This window comes from Protopterus annectens, chromosome 7.part0 (genome assembly GCF_019279795.1).
Source record: "Protopterus annectens isolate FY-2018-M chromosome 7.part0, PAN1.0, whole genome shotgun sequence".
Classification (NCBI taxonomy): Eukaryota; Metazoa; Chordata; order Ceratodontiformes; family Protopteridae; genus Protopterus; species Protopterus annectens.
In genome coordinates this window covers 793,313,009-793,333,584 of record NC_056739.1, presented here as the reverse complement: position 1 = coordinate 793,333,584, position 20,576 = coordinate 793,313,009, and the positions used below count along the sequence as shown (strand labels likewise).

The following is a 20,576-nucleotide window of genomic DNA, read 5'->3' as shown; positions in this document are numbered from 1 at the left end:
TACCTCCTAAAACTCAAACCCACTGTTCTTGCAGCAGACGGCATACCTGCTCACTTCTTGAAACTCGCCGCCAAATCTCTTTCCTACCCAGTCTCAATGCTTATCAACCGCTCCATACAACAATCCCACATACCTCAACTTTGGAAAATCTTACATTATTCCCCTTCATAAGGGTGGAAATTGCTAAGATTTCTCAGACTATCGCCCCATAGCCATTCTGTCTCCCTTATCAAAAATACTTGAGAAATGTATACACTCGCAGGTAATGAATGCACTTTCTGAACTATAACAATCTCTTTTCCCCAACTCAACATGGATTCCACCCTCACCACAGCACAACCTCAGCCCTTCTCTCATTTACTAACCTGCTGAACCAACACAGAAATATCAATAGATTTGTATCTGCTATATTCCTAGACCTCTCTAAGGCATTTCACATGGTCTCCCTCCATTCTAACAGATACTCTCACTTCATTACTTTTTGCCCCTAGCACTATTGCATGGTTTAAAAACTATCAGGTCATCAACAAGCTGCCCAGTGGCAGGGAGTCATATCATATTTACTCCCATCTATCACTGGTGTACCTCAAGGCTCTATATTGGGTCCACTTATCTTTTCTATCTTTACTAATGACTTACATACCTCTACCCAACAAGCTTCACTCATACAATACATAGACTCCACCCTGACCTGCTCTGCCCCAACTCTTACTGCTCTACAACTCCTTGCCCAAGAATCTTTTGCCTCAGTTGAAAGGTGGATCACAAATATTCAACTTATCCTAAATCCCAACAAAACAAAATTACTTATCTTCTCTCCTAACAAATCTAAATTACTTATCTTCTTTCCTAACAAATCTAAGCCTACTCCACTCTCCTTCTCTATCGTCTCCCTCTCTCCACACCAAACTCCTTGGCGTCGAAATAGATAACAACCTAGACTTTGACACACATATCTCACAAACTATTAAAAAGGTAAACAAAAACACGGGGTCCCTATATAGACAAAAAGACTTCTTAATTGACAAGGCATGTGTTACCCTAGCACAAACCCACCTTCTCTCCACACTACTGTATGCTGCTCTAATTCTCACCCAAGTTAGAACAACTAACCTGGATAAACTTGAGTCTTGTTATAACAACATTGCCAAGTTTGCAAGAAATTCACACCTTAGAACCCACCACTGTATACCACTTAGGCAACTTCAGTGGCTTGAGCTCCCACAACTATTAACCTATCACCAACTAGTTATTGCATATAATAGTCTAAAATATCCTGACAAAACTCCAGCCCTTAAGGAACTTTTAACTAACTACATTCCAAATCGACCACTCCGCTCTGCCAACAAATCACTCCTAACCATCACCACAGCTAACAACACTGCAGGTAACGCCCTATTTTCCCATACCATAGCAAAACGTTGGAATAATCTCCCTCTCTCTGTGATTTCTGCAACAAACACTAACCAATTCAAGCACTCTCTTAAGACTCATCTTATTTATTCCTGGTTATGTACATGTGTCACATAGTATTTAACTCCTAATATTTAGTCCCATCAGGATACTTAGCTGAAACTGAACTAAGCTGAAGGTATTCCCCTTACATGTAGTAAGGGTATTGTATTCTTTCTATCTGGATACTCTATGAATAACTTAATGTCTATGGTAAAAACTGTTCATTATATCATTCCCCGTGCACTGTTCTCTTATGTACTAAATACTGCTTAATAACAATGCTATTTTATTTTTCACAAGTATGTAATATTTTTTTCACCTCCCTGTATTGTTAATTTTTTGTGGAGCTTTTCTCCCCAGGCCTCCGTTGAAAATGGACCTCGTCCAGTCGGACAATCCCAGTTAACAAATATAAATAAATACATAATAAATAAATATATTTAAACTTTTCATTGTGGCTGGTCTTTTAGAGAATATTTTAACCTTGGAAAGTACTCATATATTTCTGGTGACTCTGTGGCCACTCCTGAAAGCCTTACTGCATTGGTTAAAACATTACCATTTGTATTGATATTAATTTCACTCAGTATAATTGGGTACCCTTGAAAGAGCCTTAGAGTAGCTGGCTTTGGAGTGTCTGGTTGCAGTAACTACCTTATAGTCTGGGCAGAAGGGGGCATAGCTAGTAAATCTGTGCCAGCCTTTCCCAGGTGTGTGTGTGTGTGTGTGTGTGTGTGTGTGTGTGTGTGTGTGAAAATCAAATCTCAAAGAGTGTGTGTGTCAACATCCTGAAGCAGGGACAAAGTGTACAGTTGTGTACACTTACCATAAATGTAGAAGTTCGGGTGTATTCATTGTTGCAGTCATTACATTTGGGTAATCTGCTGGCAGGTTGCCTCAATTGGCCTGATTAACAAAGTCTTGGGTCCTGCGTCAGTTGCTGTCCCTCCTTCCATGGCGTCAGGTTGTCAGGGGTATAAAACATGCAGCCGATGCCATTATATCAGTTTTTCTTGCCCCAGATGTCACGTGCCCCCCGAATGGGGAGCAAATAAAATTAAAAACACAAAAATACACCTGCAACCAAAAGCAAATACACCAAAAAGGCTGTTAAGCACAGTAAAGGAAAGGAGAGGTATAGTAAGAGAAAAACGGGGGGTTGGAGGGAGGGTAACCAGGACTGCAACAGTGAATACACTTGAACATCTACATTTATGGTAAGTGTACACAACTACACTATGTTCTTCGTGTTTCACTGCTGCATTCATTACATTTGAGTAGATTCCCAAAGCTATGGTTGGAAGGATGGATTTATACAGCATTAGGACAAGCTATAAGACCCTGCAAGACAGAAGTGGCAAAGTCAGCTCTGGATTTAGAGAAAATTGGTAAATGATAATGCTTGGTGAAAGTATGCACTGAACTCCAGGTAGCAGCTTCTAGAATATCCCTGGTAGGAACACCTCTGAGAAAAGCTGCAAAAGTAGATGCAGCCCTGGTGGAATTAAATCTGACCACCTGGAAGATAGGTTTTCCATGGTTCTTATAGCAGAAATGAATGCAATGGCTTATCCATTTAGAAATGGTTTGTTTCGAAATAACCTTCCCCTCTGCCCCAGCAGCAAATGCCACTAGCAATTGTTCAAATTTTCTTCGAAATTTAGTTCTGTCCAAGTAGAATCTAAGTTGCCTGTGCATATCCAAGGAATGCAGAATCCGTTCCCCTTTGTTCTGTGGATTGGGGTAGAAGGTTGGCAAATGAATGGATTGGTTAAGAGCCACACTGGAAACCACATTGGGCATGAAGGATGGATTGGTCCTCAGAGATACCCTGTCCACATGAAAGATGATGAAAGGCGCCACTGCCATAAGGGCCTGTAATTCAAATATCCTTCTAGCTGAAGTGATTGCTAATAGGAAGGCTGTTTTCCAAAAAAGAAATTTTAAGTCTGCAGTAGCAGCTGGCTCGAAAGGAGGTAAAGTGAGCTTTTCCAAAACAAAGTTAAGGTCCCAGGCAGGAGTAGGTGGTCTCAAGTTCTTTGGCCCTCTGAGATACTGCTTGAGCAGGGGATGAAAAAGAGGGTGGTTCTGTGTTATAGTGAGCTGAAATAGCTGAAGCATGGATTTTAATAGAGGAAAAAGACAGGCCCTTGTGAAGCATTTCAGTTAAGTATTGCAAAATCTGAGGTAAATTGGGCGCTGCTGTGCTCATCCCTAAAGATTGGTTCCAGGCACAGAATCTTGTCCATTTGTCAGCATAAGATTTTCTAGTACTAGGTCTTCTTGCCTCCAAGATGACATCCATCACAGGTTTGCTGAGGGATGCTAAGGGTGAATTTAAGTGATTAGCCAAGCTGCAACGTTCAATGATGTAAGCTGAGGGTGCAGAATTTGGTTCTCCTGCTGAGACAGCAAGGAAGGTGTCTGAGGCAGGTGCCATGGAAATATTTGTGACACACTGCGCAGGAGTGGGTATTGGTGTTGGCGAGGCCAGTCTGGAGCAATCAAAATCATTTTTGGTTTGTCCTGTTTGACGTTTAGCAGAACTTTGGAGAGCTGGGTCAGAGGGGGAAAGGCGTAAACTGATAGGTTTTTCCAACTGAAGGACAGAGCATCCAGTTTCCAGGCTTTTTTGTGAGGAGTCCTTGTGCAAAATTTGTCCAACTGGTAGTTCTGGGGGGAGGCAAATAGATCTATGTCTGGGCTCCCCCATTTGCTTGTCAACATGTTGAAAATCCGTGGCTCCAGTTTCCACTCGTGTGGGTCCATGAGATTTCTGCTTAGTCCGTCTGCCAGTGTATTCAGTTTTCTTGGCAGGAATTCTGCTTGAAGTTGCACTTGATAGCTCAAGGCCATATTCCACAATGCCATGCCTAGTCTGCAGAGGGGGTAGGAATGTGTACCCCCCTGTTTGTTTATGTATCGCATAACTGTGGTGTTGTCCGTCTTTACCATTAGTTGTCCTGGATGAATGTAGTCCTGGAAGGCTGTCAGAGCATTCTGTACAGCTAACATTTCTTTTTGATTGATATGTAGGTGAATTTGATTTGGGTTCCATTTGCCCTGAATGCACTTTCCCTGCCAGGTGAGCCCCCCATGCATAGTCTGATGCGTCTGTAGTTAGGGTATGGGTGGCAGGGGGTAGTGTGAATGGCAGTCCCTTGTTTTGGTGGCAGGCCTCTGCCCACCATAGGAACTCCTGGTGTAGGCCAAGTATGATAGGAATTGTTGTTTCCAGGCTGTGACAGTGTTGACTCCATAGACTTTTTAAGTACCACTGAAGTTCCCTCATATGCAGTCTTGCATATGGAATTAGAAGAATGCAAGAGGCCATGAACCCCAAGGCTTGCAGTATTTGTCTTGCGGATAACAGGGTTTTTGTGGCCACTTGTATGAAGTAAGTCACCAAATGAATTTGTTTTTCTGGCGTGAGGAAAGCCATTTGGGCAGTTGTATTCAAGCTTGCACCCAGGAATATAATCTGTTGAGAGGGTACCAGTTGTGATTTCTTTTCGTTTATGGTGTACCCTAGACAAACTAGAACCCTTTTTACAAACGCCAGGTGATTTAGAAGCATGGCCTGGTTTTCTGCCTGAATTAGACAATCGTTCAGGTATGGATATATTTGAATATTTCTTTGCCTGCAAAAAGCAATTACTGGAGCCAGGCACTTTGTGAATACCCTGGGCGCAGTAGACTAGCCAAAGGGCAGTGCAGAGAATTGATAATGCAAGTAGCCTGCTTTGAAGCGTAGGTATCTTCTGCAAGACTCCCTGATTGGGATATGCAGGTAAGCTTCTTTTAAATCTAGAGTTGCCAGCCAGGCATCTTTGCTTGCATAGGAAGTAACTGGTGAAGAGTCAGCATCTTGAATTTTGGAATGTCCAGAAAGGTGTTTAGAGTAGACAGGTCCAGAACTGGACGCCATGATTTGTCTTTTCTGTGTACCAGGAAAAGCCTGGAATAGAAACCTTGACCCTTTTCCTCTTCTGGTACCGGTTGAATAGCCCCCATGTTTAAGAGGGAAAGAACTTATTTCTGAGCCTCTGCCCACTGATTTGGAGGCAGGTCTGGCCACCCGTTTGGTGTTGGCAACATGTGGACATTAAATCTGTATCCCTGGGACACTACATTTATAACCCATTTGTCTTGGGTTATGAGTTCCCAGTTTCGTGCGTGAAGAGCAATCTCCCCCCCTCAGAGGGGCGGCTAAAAGGTAAGTGCTTGGTAATTTTAAAGGCAAGTCATTGAGATTGTTTACCATAGCGGGGGGGGGGGTGTCTTGTTATTTCCAGATTTGGAAGTGGAGCCCCCCCCATTGCTTAGTTCTGAGAATCCCTTGGGACTGAAACCTGGTGCTTTTGGTGTGTCTGGGTTTGGCTTGAGAGGATCTGGCTGGAGCTGGAAAGGACCAATTCTTAGTAGGCCAGTGCCTACTAAATCTTGGAGGTTGCACTTGTAAGAAATCTTACACAGTTTGCATAGATTTAGCTTTATCTTCCATCTTTTTTAGAACTTCTTCAGCCTTATTGCCAAACAGACGGTCCTGATTTAAAGGAGCATCCAACAATTTTGCTTTAACATGCTCAAGCAGAGACTGCTCCTTAAGCCAAGCATACGTTCTAAATACACACCCAGTAACAGCAGCCCTGCAAGAGGCCTCTAAAGAATCAAAACCACATTGCAAAGTATGTTTTCCAACTTGTTCAGTAGAATGCAATAAATCCTGTAAATCTTTATCTTTCACACAGTCAGAAATCAACATCATTTTCTACTTAAGCAGTCCAATAATATGATGTTGATATTTTAACATATGAAATTGGCAGTTTAAAGCCCTGATTGCCAAGGTTGCAGAAGTATAAACCTTTTTACCCCATCTATCCAGCGCCCTGGAGTCTCTATCAGAAGGGGTAGGATTTTTAGCAGTAAAAGCCTTAATGCCCTTGGGCTCCTGAGAAATGGTTTCTGAATCCGCAACACGATTTTTGAAAAGGAACTTGTGGGACTCAGGAACCCTGTAATATCCGTCAAGTTTACTAGGAGCCAGAGGCAGGGAATCAGGGGCCATACTGGATTCCGCAAACACATCAACAATGTCTAGCACAGGAGGTATAGCCAAAGGCCTATGCTGCGGTAGAAGAAGGAAATCCCTAAGCCTCTTTTTAGATTCAGAAAATTCCCAACTCCCCCAGTGGGAGGTAGATTCATTAATGGAGTGGAGTGTTTAAAGTATGTAGGACTAGAGCAAGGGCATATCCAAGTTTTGTTTAAATGTATTTTTAGAATTTCTTTGAACTGTGTGGTGTTGGGGGTTGTTTTTATGTTTTGGAGGAGGGAGTTCCAAGATTTTGCTATGTAGTTGGAATTATTGGCTTTGGTGATCTGTAAAGTGATTTGTTGTTGGATCTAAAGTTACGATTGGCAGTGTATGGCTGAAGGAGATGTTGGAGAGCAGAGGTTTGGTCAGGGTGGTAAAGCAGTTGATGTACCCATGGACAGCTAGTTGTAGGCTAGGAGGCTGGGCAGTTCTAACCAAGATAATTGTTTTTTTTTGCTAAGCAATGGAGAGATTTTAATGCAGCATCAGTGGAGAACTTCGTAATTTTACTGTACCGGTTATTGAGTTTGTTTAGGTCAGATTTTTTTTTTAATGGTGGTAAGAAAAGGAGATGCACAGAGTAGTATAGAGACAAGAGGAGTTCTACCAGTGGTGGCTTTTGTGCTATTTGTGAGGAATCTTTTTTGTAAACAAACCAGGGAGGTAACAGCGGCAAACAAGAACCAGTAATCCACAAAAAAGCACAAAAGGAATACTATTTTAATAAACCTAGAGGCTAGACAACAGCTTTGATATATATATATATATATATATATATATATATATATATTTGCATGGTCTTATTTCATTGGCTGTTGTTTAATTAGTGTTCTTATAAATTGTGAGAATTGTGTGTTAAGGTTTTGCATATAATGAAGTCTGGAAACAAAAACTTGGTGACCTGTTGTGTTTTAAAGTTTGTTTCCTGCTTTGGGTTTATTAAAATAGTATTCCTTTTCGTGTTTGCATGGTCCTTCAGTGCTTTTTTGTGGATTACAGGAATCTTTTTTGTTTATACAGAGTGCCAAGTTTTTTATGTACTTTCTTCATTGTTTGGTCTCTCTCTCTCTCTCTCTCTCTCTATATATATATATACGTCAAATTTCATGTTGTCTATGATTACTCCAAATAGTTTGGTATGAGTTACAGGGGTGATGGTTGTTTTATTTGCTGATGATATTTTAAAGGATGGTTGGGTTATTGGATCTTGTTGGTTGGAAAAGCATGAGTTTAGTCTTACTGGGGTTCAGTATGAGTTGGGCATTTGTTAGCCATCATTCTACTTCTAGGAATGGCTGTTGTGTTTTTTGTTTTAATTGCTGAAGTGTGGGAGCTGCACATATTAGGGTAGTGTTATCTGCATAATGGTCTAGGGAAGCATGCAGGGTTGCAGAGTGGATGTTGTTGGTAAACAAGGTGAAGAGGAGTGGCCCCAGGATGAAACATTGTAGTACTCCCAAAGTAATAGATGGTTGTCTTCGGGCTAGATAGTCTTGGAACCATGTTACTGCAGAATGGCTGAAATTAAGATTGTAAAGAACTGTTAGACGTTTTTTGTGAAAAATGTTATTGAAAGCTTTGGATAGGTGGAGAAATAGAGTTAAGAAAAGGTTGCCCTGTTTCGTAGTTGACTGACTATTAGTGAAGGACATTAAAGCAGTGGTAGTGCTATGTTTTGGGCAGAAACCATGCTGAGTATTAGAGAGGAGATTATTGGTTAAGAGATACTTGAGTAATTGTGAGTGGATGCACTTCTCTTTAGATTTTGGATAGGGGGATAGTATTACAATAGGATGGCAACTGGTTAGTTTTGTTGAGTTACTGCCTTTATGCAGTGGGATAATGTGTGATATTTTCCAAATGGGTGGCAGTTTTTGTTCTGATATGGATCTGTTAATGAGGCTGGACAGTGGGTAGCTGATGGCCTCAGCAGATATTTTTAGATATTCAGCAGGTAGTTAATCGACTGCTAGTGTTGTAGGTTTCAGTTTTCTGAGGTATTTCTTTATAGTATCTGTGGATGCAGGTTTAAAAGAAAATATATTATTGTTCTGTGTAGTTTTTTGGTATGGTGGCTTGGGTGTAGATTTGCTACTAGTTGTGAGGGACAGGCCGCTTTCTGTGACATATTTATTGAACTGTGTTTTGATACTTTCTTTACTGTTGCTGATTGATAGAGAAGGAGTACTAGATTGTCCTGGTTGAAGAATTTTTTTTATAGCTGACCAGAATTTTTGTGGATCTTTTTAGTATTTTGTTTGATTATTGCTGTAGTGGTTTATTTTGTCCTGTCTGATTTGTTTTTGTTTTGCTTTGTTTCATAGTTCAAGGTAAGCTTGCCTATTTATTGGGATTTTGTTGGAGTTCCACTTGTCCCAAGCTCTGTCTCGTGTTTTTAGGAAAGATCTAGTTTCTTTAGTCAGTCAGGGTGCATAGTTGGACTTTATTCTTATAGTCCTGGCTGGAGCAAGATTATCCAGGATCCTTAGGAAAGTGGAATTACAGAACTCTATGGCTTCTTCAAGGGGGAGGTACTTGACAGGTGACCAGTTACATTGTTTTAGGGGTGCTGTGAAGATGGAAGGAGAGAAATTTCTTTTATTATGAATGTGATGCTATGGAGGCATGTAATGCTTGTATTTTGTTGAGCATACTTCTGATACTGATATTAAGGCTTAGTAGGTCTGTTGCTTTCCTAGGTTTATTAAAGAGGTTGGGAGGTTATGTGAGTTGCATTAGTTATGGGTCTGGGGGGGTTAGGGTGTATGTCTAAGGCTGTAAGCTAAGGCTAAATTTGGATGCTACATCTGTGATGAGTTTTAGAATGTTAGTAATTAAGTTGTTATACTTGAAAGAGATGGGTGGGGAGGATTTGATAGTGAGAATTATATTGAGTGGTTTGATTTATTGTTGCGTTGCTGTACATAGCGAGTGATATTAGGATAGCATTGTGTATGTTTTTTTTCTGGGTAAGCGAGTGTATGGTATAGGGGGAGAAGGGGAGATTTAGGCAAATATGATAGGAAATGAAATGGCCAGTGAGACTGAGGAGAATAAGGAGAGAGGAGTATAAGGCTAGCATAATGTAGGTAGTGTGGCTACTGCTATTTTTATTTCTTTGGTTGAAGGTGGTTAGTTTTTAGAGGAGAGACAATTATTTAGTGCACAGTATATTATTGGAAAAGGAGTGTAAGTTAGTAGTAGTTTTTTGATTGTCCAGTGGGTGTGTTGGTCAATATCAAGTTTTGACTGAAAGGTTGAAGTAAGGGGAGTGTTTTGCTGAAGTACAAATGTAGTTGATGTCGGGGTGAGTGGGAATTGGGGATAGGGCAGCGGAGTAAGCCCGAGCATAGGGAGGGTGAACTGAATGGGTAAAAACACCATGCGGCCAATCGGAGCATTTCAGAAACAATCACTAAGCTGGACTAGGGTAATCAGTTCTGTAATTTAACACTATATTTCTTGTGAGCGTATATTTCTTTATATACTTTTCCTTTTTATGATCTTGTATGGCAAACTTTGGACTATAGGGCAGGTTAATTTTCAGTTGGGACCAAAAAGCAGAGACGGATCTAAGTAGCTATGTGTGAGCCAAGGGAGGGGGAGGACTAAGCAAGTAGGGGTCCCAGTAGTGTGTACACCAATATCAGGGAATGGATAAAAAACATAAAAATGTGTATAATGAAAAAAAAAAACTTGTGGGCATACACTGAAAGTTCTTAGGGTACTTTGCTCACTGCGTTCATTAAAGTTGATGCTGTGGTTGGAGGGGTCCAAGCAATAAGGTTAGTTTGGGAGCAGAGATGGTCTACATGCAGTGTATTAATGAACTGTAATGAAGATAAGAGAGGGGGAATAATTAAGCATTTCATACAGACAGGATAGTAAAGAGAATGCAAGCTGGAAAAACAGGAACAATATCCACAAAAGTAAAAAATAACTGAGAATAATTAATGTCTGAAAATGGATCATACGTATGCTGTTAAGATTTCATCAATAGCACTGCCTTATAGTAGTAAAGACGTTGTTTCTGCACAAGAGTTTTAGCAGACAAATGAAACTGTATAGAAGACCTTGACTAACACTTGCACTAACTCTTAACAACTAGACATACAATAACACACTATGGCAAATATGCAGTCGCTACTACATAGGGCTGTTTGTCACTGAATTGGGTTTTATCTGATGAAGTTCAAACATTATCTGAACGAAAGCGCTTATAGTAAAATAAAAGGTTTTGGATTGTCACGCTAACACTAACTTCTTTTGCTGTTGGTTTGTGGATTACAGAGTTTGTTTGTCGTGTTTTGTTTTTATTAGATAAAAGCTACTAATAACTACTTAGGTTGTCTCGATTTTAATACACCATGTTCATAATGTCACTAAGTAGCCTCCCTAGAGTTCAACCATACAGCATTCCAGTTTATCATCTGTTTCTAAAATCTCGCTCAAGCCCTGTTATATGCTAGCTCTATCCAAGATCAAACTCTATCATCCTGCATGTCCTTACCTCTAAACACCAAACCTATCCCTGCCAACAAGTTTTTACCCCCGGTCATACAATGCTGTTGAAACATCAATGCCTGGCTCAATGAAAGTACAGTTCAAACATGCTTAGCCTCCACATTCCCCTTAGACAAACACCTGCTATGTATCACAGTCTCCTTTTAGGACAACCCCTTCTCCTTTCAAAAACAGCCTCACATAATTAAGATAATCTCTAAGAGAAATTTGTGAGATTCTAGTTGACACTAACTTGGTCCTACCTTGCAGCACTGCTATTCCATACTCTGTCATTCGAATGTTTTACAAAGCAAAATGGATAGTGTTACAAACCTGGGTTCATGGTGATGAAAATGCCACATGACCAGACCAAGTTGATCTCACGCCCCTCAAAAACAAAGCGAGAAGCACTGGCAGCCAGAGCAGATAGGATGGAAAGAATCTGCTGAGCCACGACAGACAGCACCTCGACATTGATTCTGTTAAACTCATCGAAGCATCCCCATGCTCCAGTCTATAGGATTAAGGAACAGTGTTAATCATAGACAATGCTGCAGAAACAGAATAAAAACATATCGGTGATAATCTGTGCTACAGACTGCAGAAACACAGTAAAAACCTATGCTGCCAGGTATGAGATCCCCCATGTTTTCTGCACTTGGTATCATATAGTAAGCATCACAGCACTTATAATAAAGGTGTGGGGAGAAAGCACAGGGATAAATGCGCAACAAATGCACACATGGAAGTTTACATATAAATAAATGTATTAGCAGTCTTCATATGAATACTTACCTCACAAAATATGGAAATAAATGACTGTATGAGGAAAGGTATGTGTACTATTTATAAGAACTGACAAATCAAAACAGTATGTATACAACCAAGGAACTGAGTAACTATTGTGTTGGTACTCATCCCAGTGTGTGCATGCAAGCATTTATATGAATTATACAGTTGGGCATTATACTTAGAGATATATATGAAAAACAAGCTATACATGTACGCATATGCTGAAAATAAGAAAGCTGGCAAGAACAAGAATGACACAATTTAGCAGCAAAGAAAGAAGTGTGAGCTGAACAGCCTACAGAATGGCCAGTCCACAAAGCATGAAGTCAGAGTTGCTAGAGAAGAAAGCAGAGGAGAAAAGAAGTGCTAACTTACCTGGGCAAGGCCAGAATACATGCGCCCCATAGACTTGTAGTCTAGCCCCTCAGAGCAGTTGACAACAATGACGTACATTCCCAAAGCCTTCCCAAGATCCTTTACAGTCTCTGTTTTCCCTGTCCCAGCAGGACCTTTAGGAGAACCACCTCGGTGCAAATGTAGAGCAGTAGTCAAAGTCATGTAGCACCTAGATGAGAAGAGTCATAACACATTCATCAATAATATAAATGCACATTCATCTCGCCACCTCATTTCAGTTCTTCTTAACATCATTGCACAGTTAAAACAAAGTTACTAGCTTTTCCTAACTGATGGAAACCTCATGCACTGCAATTAATGTTAATTGAATATTCAGCAGTACACATTTTATACAATCGTTGGGTATGTTTTGCAGCAGCACTTTAATGCAGTTCATGGTAGAGATTCATCTTCACACAATGTTTAACAAAATTGTGAAAGCTAGGCATCAAATACGTATTTTACTGAAAACTGAAAAATACAAGTACTTTACAAAATTAGAAAATTAGTAAAGAAAGCAGAAGAGATACATACTGACCCAAAAGAACATGCTAATAAACAATGACAATACAAATATTTCAAAAAAAGTGCTTACATGGCAGTTTTGAAAATATCAGAAGCAAAGCATACATAAAACTTAACCATAACAGTAAATGTTCTACTAGAATAATGTTGCAGTAGCCTGAGCTATATGGGTCCTACCATCTGTCCTCCCTCTGTCAACTGGAGGTATTCACAACTGTCAGAAGCTCGAGTAGTTGTTGTTGTTGTGTCTTTTGGCTTTTCCCGATTAGGGGTCGCCATAGCGGAACTCTGGTCCGCTAATGACTGGTAGTTGATTTTTACGTGCCAAGTTACCAGCCCTGATGCACAACCTTCAATGAAGGTACGCCCATTCATGCATGTCTCCACGCAGAAGACGCTCTAGCTGAGAAGTTCGAGTAAAGTTCTACAAAAAGTATAAAAAGTACAGGTGTGTAAAACCTTACCATAACAGTAGATGTCCTTCCCTTCACTGCTGCAGTATTCATTACATTAGGTTTTCCCTGCTATGAAAGCCCAAAGTTGGCCAGTACACCAAAGCCTACTAAAGTTTTATGGCACACCAGACATCAGATGTGTGGTACCTGCATCGCGTGGGCCATAAAAGTGACATCTGGGTGCGTCTTCCTCAGAACTGATTGTCCCAGTAGGAATACCAGTCTAAGGAGCCCCAGGAGGTGACTAGCACATCCAGGAAAGGAAAAGAAAGAACTAAGGGGGGCGGAGGAAGGGATTGCACACTGCAGCAGTGAAGGCAAGGATATCTACTGTGATAGTAAGATTTTACACAAATGTCCTATGTCCTTACATTCACTGCTGCAGTATTTCCTTTCATATGGGAGAGTAGAAAAGCTTAAAAAGAGACTTGGGAGGTAGAAGGAGCAGTAGAGCTTTCTAGAAAACCATGAAGAATGACTCTAGCAAAACCAGCTCTAGATCTAGAAATACTATTTAACTTGTAGTGCTTGGTAAAAGTATGCAAAGAAGTCCAGGTAGCTCTTTCTAAAATAAAGGTAGTAGCTGATCCCTTGGAAAAGGCACTAGAAGAAGCCACATGTCTAGTGGAATGAGCCTTTACTGAAGAAGAAAAGCTGTTGCCATGAAAGGTGTAACAAAAGGAAATAGCTTTTGAAATTCAAAAGGAAATATTTTGCTTGGATACAGGTAATCCTAGGGACCTAGGATGAAAGGAAACAAACAACTGACCAGATTTCCAAACAGACTTGGTCTTATGCAAATAATATCAAAGTTATCTGTGCACATCCAAGGCATGCAGCACCCTCTCACTGGTAGATCATGGAAAAGGGTAAAAAAGTAGGCACATTAGTAGACTGATTGACAGCTCATTAACCACGTTGTGCATAAAAGAAGGATTAGTATGCAAGGAAACCCTGTCTTTGTGAGACACCAAGAAAGGAGGGCAAGTATAAGGGCTTGCAGTTCAGATGCTGGTCTGGCAGAAGTAATGGCTAGCAAAAGAACTGTATTCCAAGAATAATAAATGGGCCTTATTAGAAGAATAGGCCAAATCAGAATTGAGCAACTCACACAAATAAGAAAGAACCAAAGGCACATCCACAGTAAGTGGGTCCAGGTTACAAGACGGACACTAAATAGAAAACCTCTTCCATTTGGATAAGTAGGATTTCCTAGTAGTGGGTTTGCTGGCCTTTGGCAGAACCCTCAGCACATCCTCAGGAAAAAGGTGCCTGTGAGAAATTAAAATCCTGTCACTCACAGTGTCAGTTGTAGAGTGGGCAGGTGGGGATGGATGAGAGATCCCTTGTCTTGTGTAAGTCCACCCTGTGAGGTAACTTGTGATGATTGCCCTAGGCTAGATGCAGTAGAAGAGGGAACCAATGCTATCGCAGCCAAAAGAAGTCAACAACAAGATTTTTGGAGAGTCTTGTTGAATTTTGCGGAGGACTTTTGGACTTAGAGAAAGGGGAGGAAAAGCATACAGAAACATTCCCTTTCAGCAAAAGGAGAGGGCATCCACCTTCCACGCCAGAGGAACTGGGACTCTGGCACAAAACCAAGGAAGATGTATGTTCAGAGGGGAGGCAAACAAATCCACTTGAGAAGTACCCCACTAGTGGACAATGTCCAGAAATACATCCCTGTGAAACATCCATTCACAGGATTGAGTTATGGACCTGATCAGATTGTATGCCACAATATTCTGACCTGAGGGGATGTACACTGCTTGGAGAGTCACTTGATACTGGACATCAAGATTCCAAACTAGAACTGACAAAGGAGGTAAGACCTTGTCCCTCTCTGTTTGTTGATATATCACATCACTGTGGTATTGTCTGTGAATACCCTCAGATGCCCAGGGTCCAAGAGAGGGTGAAAGGTCTGAAGAGCCAGCAGAAGGACCCTCATTTCCCTGACAATGATGTACTCTTTCTGCTAATGAGGCGTCCATACCTGCAGGACGTTTAAGGAAGCAAAGCTGCCGCCATCCCATGTCTGAGGCATCTGTAAAGAGTTCCTGAAAGGGGAGAGGAGGATGAATAGGTAGCACTGGGTTTAGAGACAACTGCTGACTCCACCACTGAAGTTCTTTCTTTAGACAAGGTAGAACAGGAACTACAAATTCAAGGGGATGTGAATGTTGAAGCCAAACTGACTTCAGATACCACTGAAACTTTCTTATGTGGAGTTTGGCCAGAGGAAACAAAGGAATGGTGGATGCCATGAAACCCAGAGCTCTGCGAAACTCTCTGGGTCTAACAGACACCAGAGGAATCCAAGATTGAAAGAACAAAATGAGAGTTAATCCCTTTGGAGGAGGCAGGGATGCCAGTATCAGCACTGTTTGAATCCTGCACCCTAGAAAGACTTGATCTTAGGAGGGTTTCAGAGAGGACTTTCTGAAATTTATTGTGAACCCCAGACTTAGAAGAACAGTAATTAATAAAAAAGAAGTTATGTACTCACCATAACGTTCCATGTGTGTTGCCCATCTCGCCTTCATTCTTTACTGGTTAGGTTCAGAACCGATCCTTGGTTCCGACTCGGTATTAAACAAAAGCTTAAGGTCTTAGACTAGCTCGTGGCTGTATCCTTATCCCATCATGCCCTAGGAAAGCTCCCCGGATCTTGTTTGCTGATATAACAATAGGTAACAATAAAACTTATCTAAACTTGTAGAAAGTACAGTTTTGTACCTACCATAAATGTAGATGTCCGATAGGTATGCATCTGCAGTCATAACATATGGGTTATCCTGCCTCAGGCAGCCCTTCGGTCGGCCGGATTCCAAAGTCTGGGTCTGGCCTCGGCTGATGTAAGCATCAGCCGCCATTTTCCTCAGTTTTTCTTGCCCCAGATGCCAGGTGGCTCTAGGAAGGCTAAATTTGGATAAATGCAATAGAATTCCAAACATTTGCAAAATTATATATATATATATATATATATACATGTATATACAAACAAATACACCATAACAGAGTCCCCCAGCTAGCTAAAAGAGGGGTAAACACCCTAGGAATACCACAGAGGGGTAGGAGGGAGGGTAAACCTGACTGCAGATGCATACCTATTGGACATCTACATTTATGGTAGGTACAAAACTGTACTATGTCCTTCAAGGATGCATCTGCAGTCATAACATATGGGTAGAATACCATAGCCAATCTGGGGGAGGAGGTACTAAGAAAAAGATGGTGTAGTTAAGATCCCCTGCAGGACTGCAGTAGCAAAGCCTGCTCTGGATCTGGAGTATAGAGGTAGATTGTAATGTTTGGTAAATGTATGCACGGAGCTCCAAGTAGCAGCTTCTAAAATGTCCTTGGTAGCCACCCCTCGTAGGAAGGCTGTAGTGGTGGCGTGGCCCTTGTGGAATGAGGCCTGATGTTTGCAGGAACTGACTTTCCATGAAAGGAGTAACAAAATAGAATGCAATTTCCTATCCATCTTGAAATAGTCTGTTTGGAAATTGCTTTTCCTTGCACCCCAGCAGCATATGCTACAAATAGTTGGTCAGTTTTTCTGCTAATTTTAGTTCTGTCCAAGTAGTAGCGTAGTTGTCTGTGTATATCCAGGGTGTGCAGAAGTTTTTCCCCTCTATTCTGTGGAGTTGGGAAGAACGTAGGCAAGTGAATAGCTTGGTTCAAGGATACCCTAGATACCATCTTTGGCATAAAAGTAGGATTAGTTCTTAGTGTAACTCTGTCCTGATGGAAGATAAGAAATGGCTGTACTGCCATTAATGCTTGTAACTCAGATACTCTTCTTGCTGAAGGCCAGAAGGAATGCAGTTTTCCAAGACAGAAACTGTAGATCCGCTGATGCTGCTGGTTCAAAGGGAGGAAGTGTTAGTTTCTCCAAGACAAAGTTGAGATCCCAAGCAGGTAAAGGGGGTTTTCTTGGAGGTTTGATATTTTTGATCCCTCTCAGAAATTGCTTGAGGAGAGGGTGTGAGAAGATAGGTGGGTCCACATTGTATTCTGCTGAAATTGCTGAGGCATGAATCTTAGTGGAAGAATAGGAAAGGCCATTGTGGAACAGTTCTGCTAAGTATTCCAGAATATGTGTCATGCTTGCCACTGTCACATCTAAGCCTTTTGATGTGTTCCAAATGAAAAATCTTTTCCATTTAGCTGAGTATGTCTTCCTTGTGGAAGGCCATGAGCTTCCATGATAATGTCCTTCACTCTGTGATAAAACATTTTGTTTTGGATTTAAGGGATTTTCCAGGCAGTTAGCTGCAATGTTTTTAAGTTGGGATGCATGATCTTGAAATTGTTCTTAGGCTAGAAGAAGAGGCCATAGGGGGAGAGGCCATGGTTTTGCCTGTGACATGCTCCTCAATAGTGGATACCAGTGTTGCCTCGGCTAATCTGGAGCTATCAGAATCACTCTTGGCTGTTCCTCCCTGATCTTCAGTAGAACCTTGTACATTAAAGGGAGAGGTGGGAAGGCATACACTTTTAGAGCTTTCCAGCTGAAAGAGAGAGAGTCCACCCTCCATGCTTGTGGGTGGTATGTCCTTGAGCAGAATGTCTTCAGTTGATGGTTGAGGGGAGGTGAACAGATCTATCTCCGCTTCCCCCCTGCCTTGTTATGAGTTGAAGATGTCTGGGTGCAGCATCCATTCGTGTGCATCCATGGTAGTTCTGCTTAGCTGTCTGCCAGTGTATTTTCCTTTCCTGGCACGAACTGGGACTGCAGTTGGATATTGAGTTTCAGGCATAGCTCCCATAGATTCATAGCCAGCCGGCATAGAGGGTAGGAGTGTGTGCCTCCCTGCTTGTTTTGTACCACATGACCGTGGTGTTGTCTGTCCTTATTAAAGGTGGCCTTGATGGAGGAAGGGTTTGAAAGCCTCGATTGCATGCATCACTGCCAGCATTTCCTTTTGGTTTATGTGCATGTGTAGCTGTCCTTGAGACCATAGGCCTTGGATACATTTGCCCTCCATGTGTGCTCCCCATCCTCGGTCTGAAGCGTCCGTGGTGATGGTTTGTTTTGTTTTTGGTTTGTTGAAAGGCAACCCTCTGTTGGACTGGCAGGCCTGGGCCCACCACAGGAATTCCATTTGAAGGCAAGGAATGATTGGTATCAAAGTTTCCAAACTGTGACTGTGTTGAGACCATACACTCCTTAGATACCATTGTAATTTTCTCATATGCAGCCTGGCCTGTGGTATCAGAATTATGCAGGATGCCATGTAACCCAGGGCCTGCAGGATTTTCCTTGCAGTAAGCTGAGCTTGTCTTGTCAGATTCATGAAGTAATCCGGAAGTTGTTTTTGTTTTTCTTCTGTGAGAAAGGCCATTTGGGTGGTTGTGTCTAGATCCGCACCCAGAAAGGTTATCCTTCGGGATGGACCCAGTCTTGATTTTTGGATGCTGACTGTGTATCCCAATGCCTGTAGTAGGTGGATGGCATAGGCCAAGTCTTTTATCAAATTTACCTTGTTGTCCGCTTGTATAAGGCAGTCATCCAGATAAGGGTAGATTTGAATCCCCTGAAGTCTGCAGTGTGCAATTACTGATGCCAGGCATTTCGTGAATACTCTGGGCGCAGTAGATAAGCCAAAGGGCAATGCTGAGAATTGATAATGCTCTGATCCTGCAAGAAATCTGAGGTGTCTTCTGCAGTTTGGTGAATAGGGGACGTGGGTATACCCTATGCCTGAGATCTAGAGTCACCAGCCAAGACTCCTTGCCCAACATGGGAAGAAGTTGCTGTAGGGTCAGCATCTTGAATTTTGGCACAATGAGGTAAGTATTCAGAGCGGACAAGTCGAGAATAGGCCTCCATTGATTTTCTTTTCTTGGTACAAGGAATAGTCTGGAGTAAAATCCTTGGCCTTGTTCTGAAAGTGGTACCTTTTCTATAGCTTTCATTTGAAGCAAGTTGTTGATCTGCTTTAAAGCCTCTGCCCTCTGATTTGGTGGTAGGTTTGGCATTCCGTTTCTTTTTGGCAAAGTGTGGAAGTGGAACCTGTATCCTTTGTCTATTATTTGCAGTGTCCATGTGTCCTTGTAATATAATGCCAATTTTTGAGAATAAAGCAAGCTTTCTGCCCAAGGGTGCGTCATTGAGCCTGTCCTGGTGTAATAGTTGTTGTTGCTGCTGTTGCACTACCTCTCTGGTTGGCAGGCTGCCACTAACGGCCTCTGTAAGAGCCCCTAGATTGGCCTCTGCCTCTGGGGCGTCTGTTCCTGCCTCTCTGGGCTCTATCCGAGTCTGGAAAGGACCACTTCTTAGTAGGCCAGTTTCTGCTGAATCTCGGTGGTTGGACTTGTAGGAAATCCTTAACTGTTTGCACAGATTTTGCCTTTTCTTCATACTTTTTTAAGACCTCCTGAGCAGAGGAGCCAAATAAATTTTGCTTCTCCATGGGAGCATCCAGGAGTTTAGCTTTAACATGGTCTGGCAAAGATTGTTCCTTCAGCCAGACATGCCTACGAATAACTGCCCCAGTCATAGCTGACCTAAATGAAGCCTCCAATGCATCATAACCACACTTTAAGAAATGATTACTAACCTGCTGTGAGTTGTGTACCAAATCCTGAAGGGATTTACGGTCAAGGGGCTCAGGAGAAGAGAGCTTCTTGTTTAGTTCATCTAACAAATACTCTTGGTACTGTATCATATGAAATTGACAATTTAGTGCCCTGACGGGAAGAGTTGCAGAAGTATATACCTTCTTTCCTCATCTCTCTAAAGCTCTAGACTCTCTTTCAGAAGGTAGAGGATTTTGGCAGTGGCAGTCAAACCCTTTAGGGCCCAGAGTAGTTTCTGGGTCTGCAGAATGGGCTTTATACAGATGGAAATGTATCTATCAGGTTTGGCAGGGGCGGGGGAGAGTAGGGGCTGTACTGACATCATTGTACACATCATCAATTACATTCAAAACAGGAGGTATAGCTAAGGGCCTATGCTGAGGCAAAATGTAAAAGGTCCTTAATCTTTTCTAGAATCAGAGAATTTGCCATTGAAAATGCTCTCTCATGGAGTGTAGAGTCTCACCAAAGGAAAACTCTTCAGGAGGGAGGCCGAAGCCAAGGATAGATTCTTCAGCCTCAGAATCCTCATAGGGCGAATAAGCCTCCTCCTGGTGGTCTGACAACTCAGAACCATCCGTGGACTCATCTGAAGAGTGTGGGTCAGAAGGCTCAGTCCTGGGCCTTTTGTCTGGTGGAGGTGAGAGGCCCTGTCCGGGTGAGGTTAGAAATAAGATCCTCTGCAAGGCTGAGGATCTGAGAACGGAGGTAGTCTTGGGAGGCAAAGCTTTAGAATGTTTAGCAGCTTTAGCCCTAGAAAAGGC

General features: G+C 41.9%; 1 protein-coding gene across 1 annotated transcript in view; it reads right to left on the bottom strand.

Moving 5' to 3' along the window:
• DNAH2 (dynein axonemal heavy chain 2) overlaps positions 1-20,576 on the bottom strand; it is a 6,636,854-nt gene that overhangs the window by 3,795,813 nt on the left and 2,820,465 nt on the right. The window contains exons 37-38 of the mRNA XM_044077324.1: positions 12,224-12,413; positions 11,390-11,570 (exon numbers count right to left, since the gene is read on the bottom strand). Of these exons, the coding sequence (XP_043933259.1) occupies positions 11,390-11,570; positions 12,224-12,413 (371 nt within the window). The remainder of the gene's footprint in view (positions 1-11,389; positions 11,571-12,223; positions 12,414-20,576) is intronic.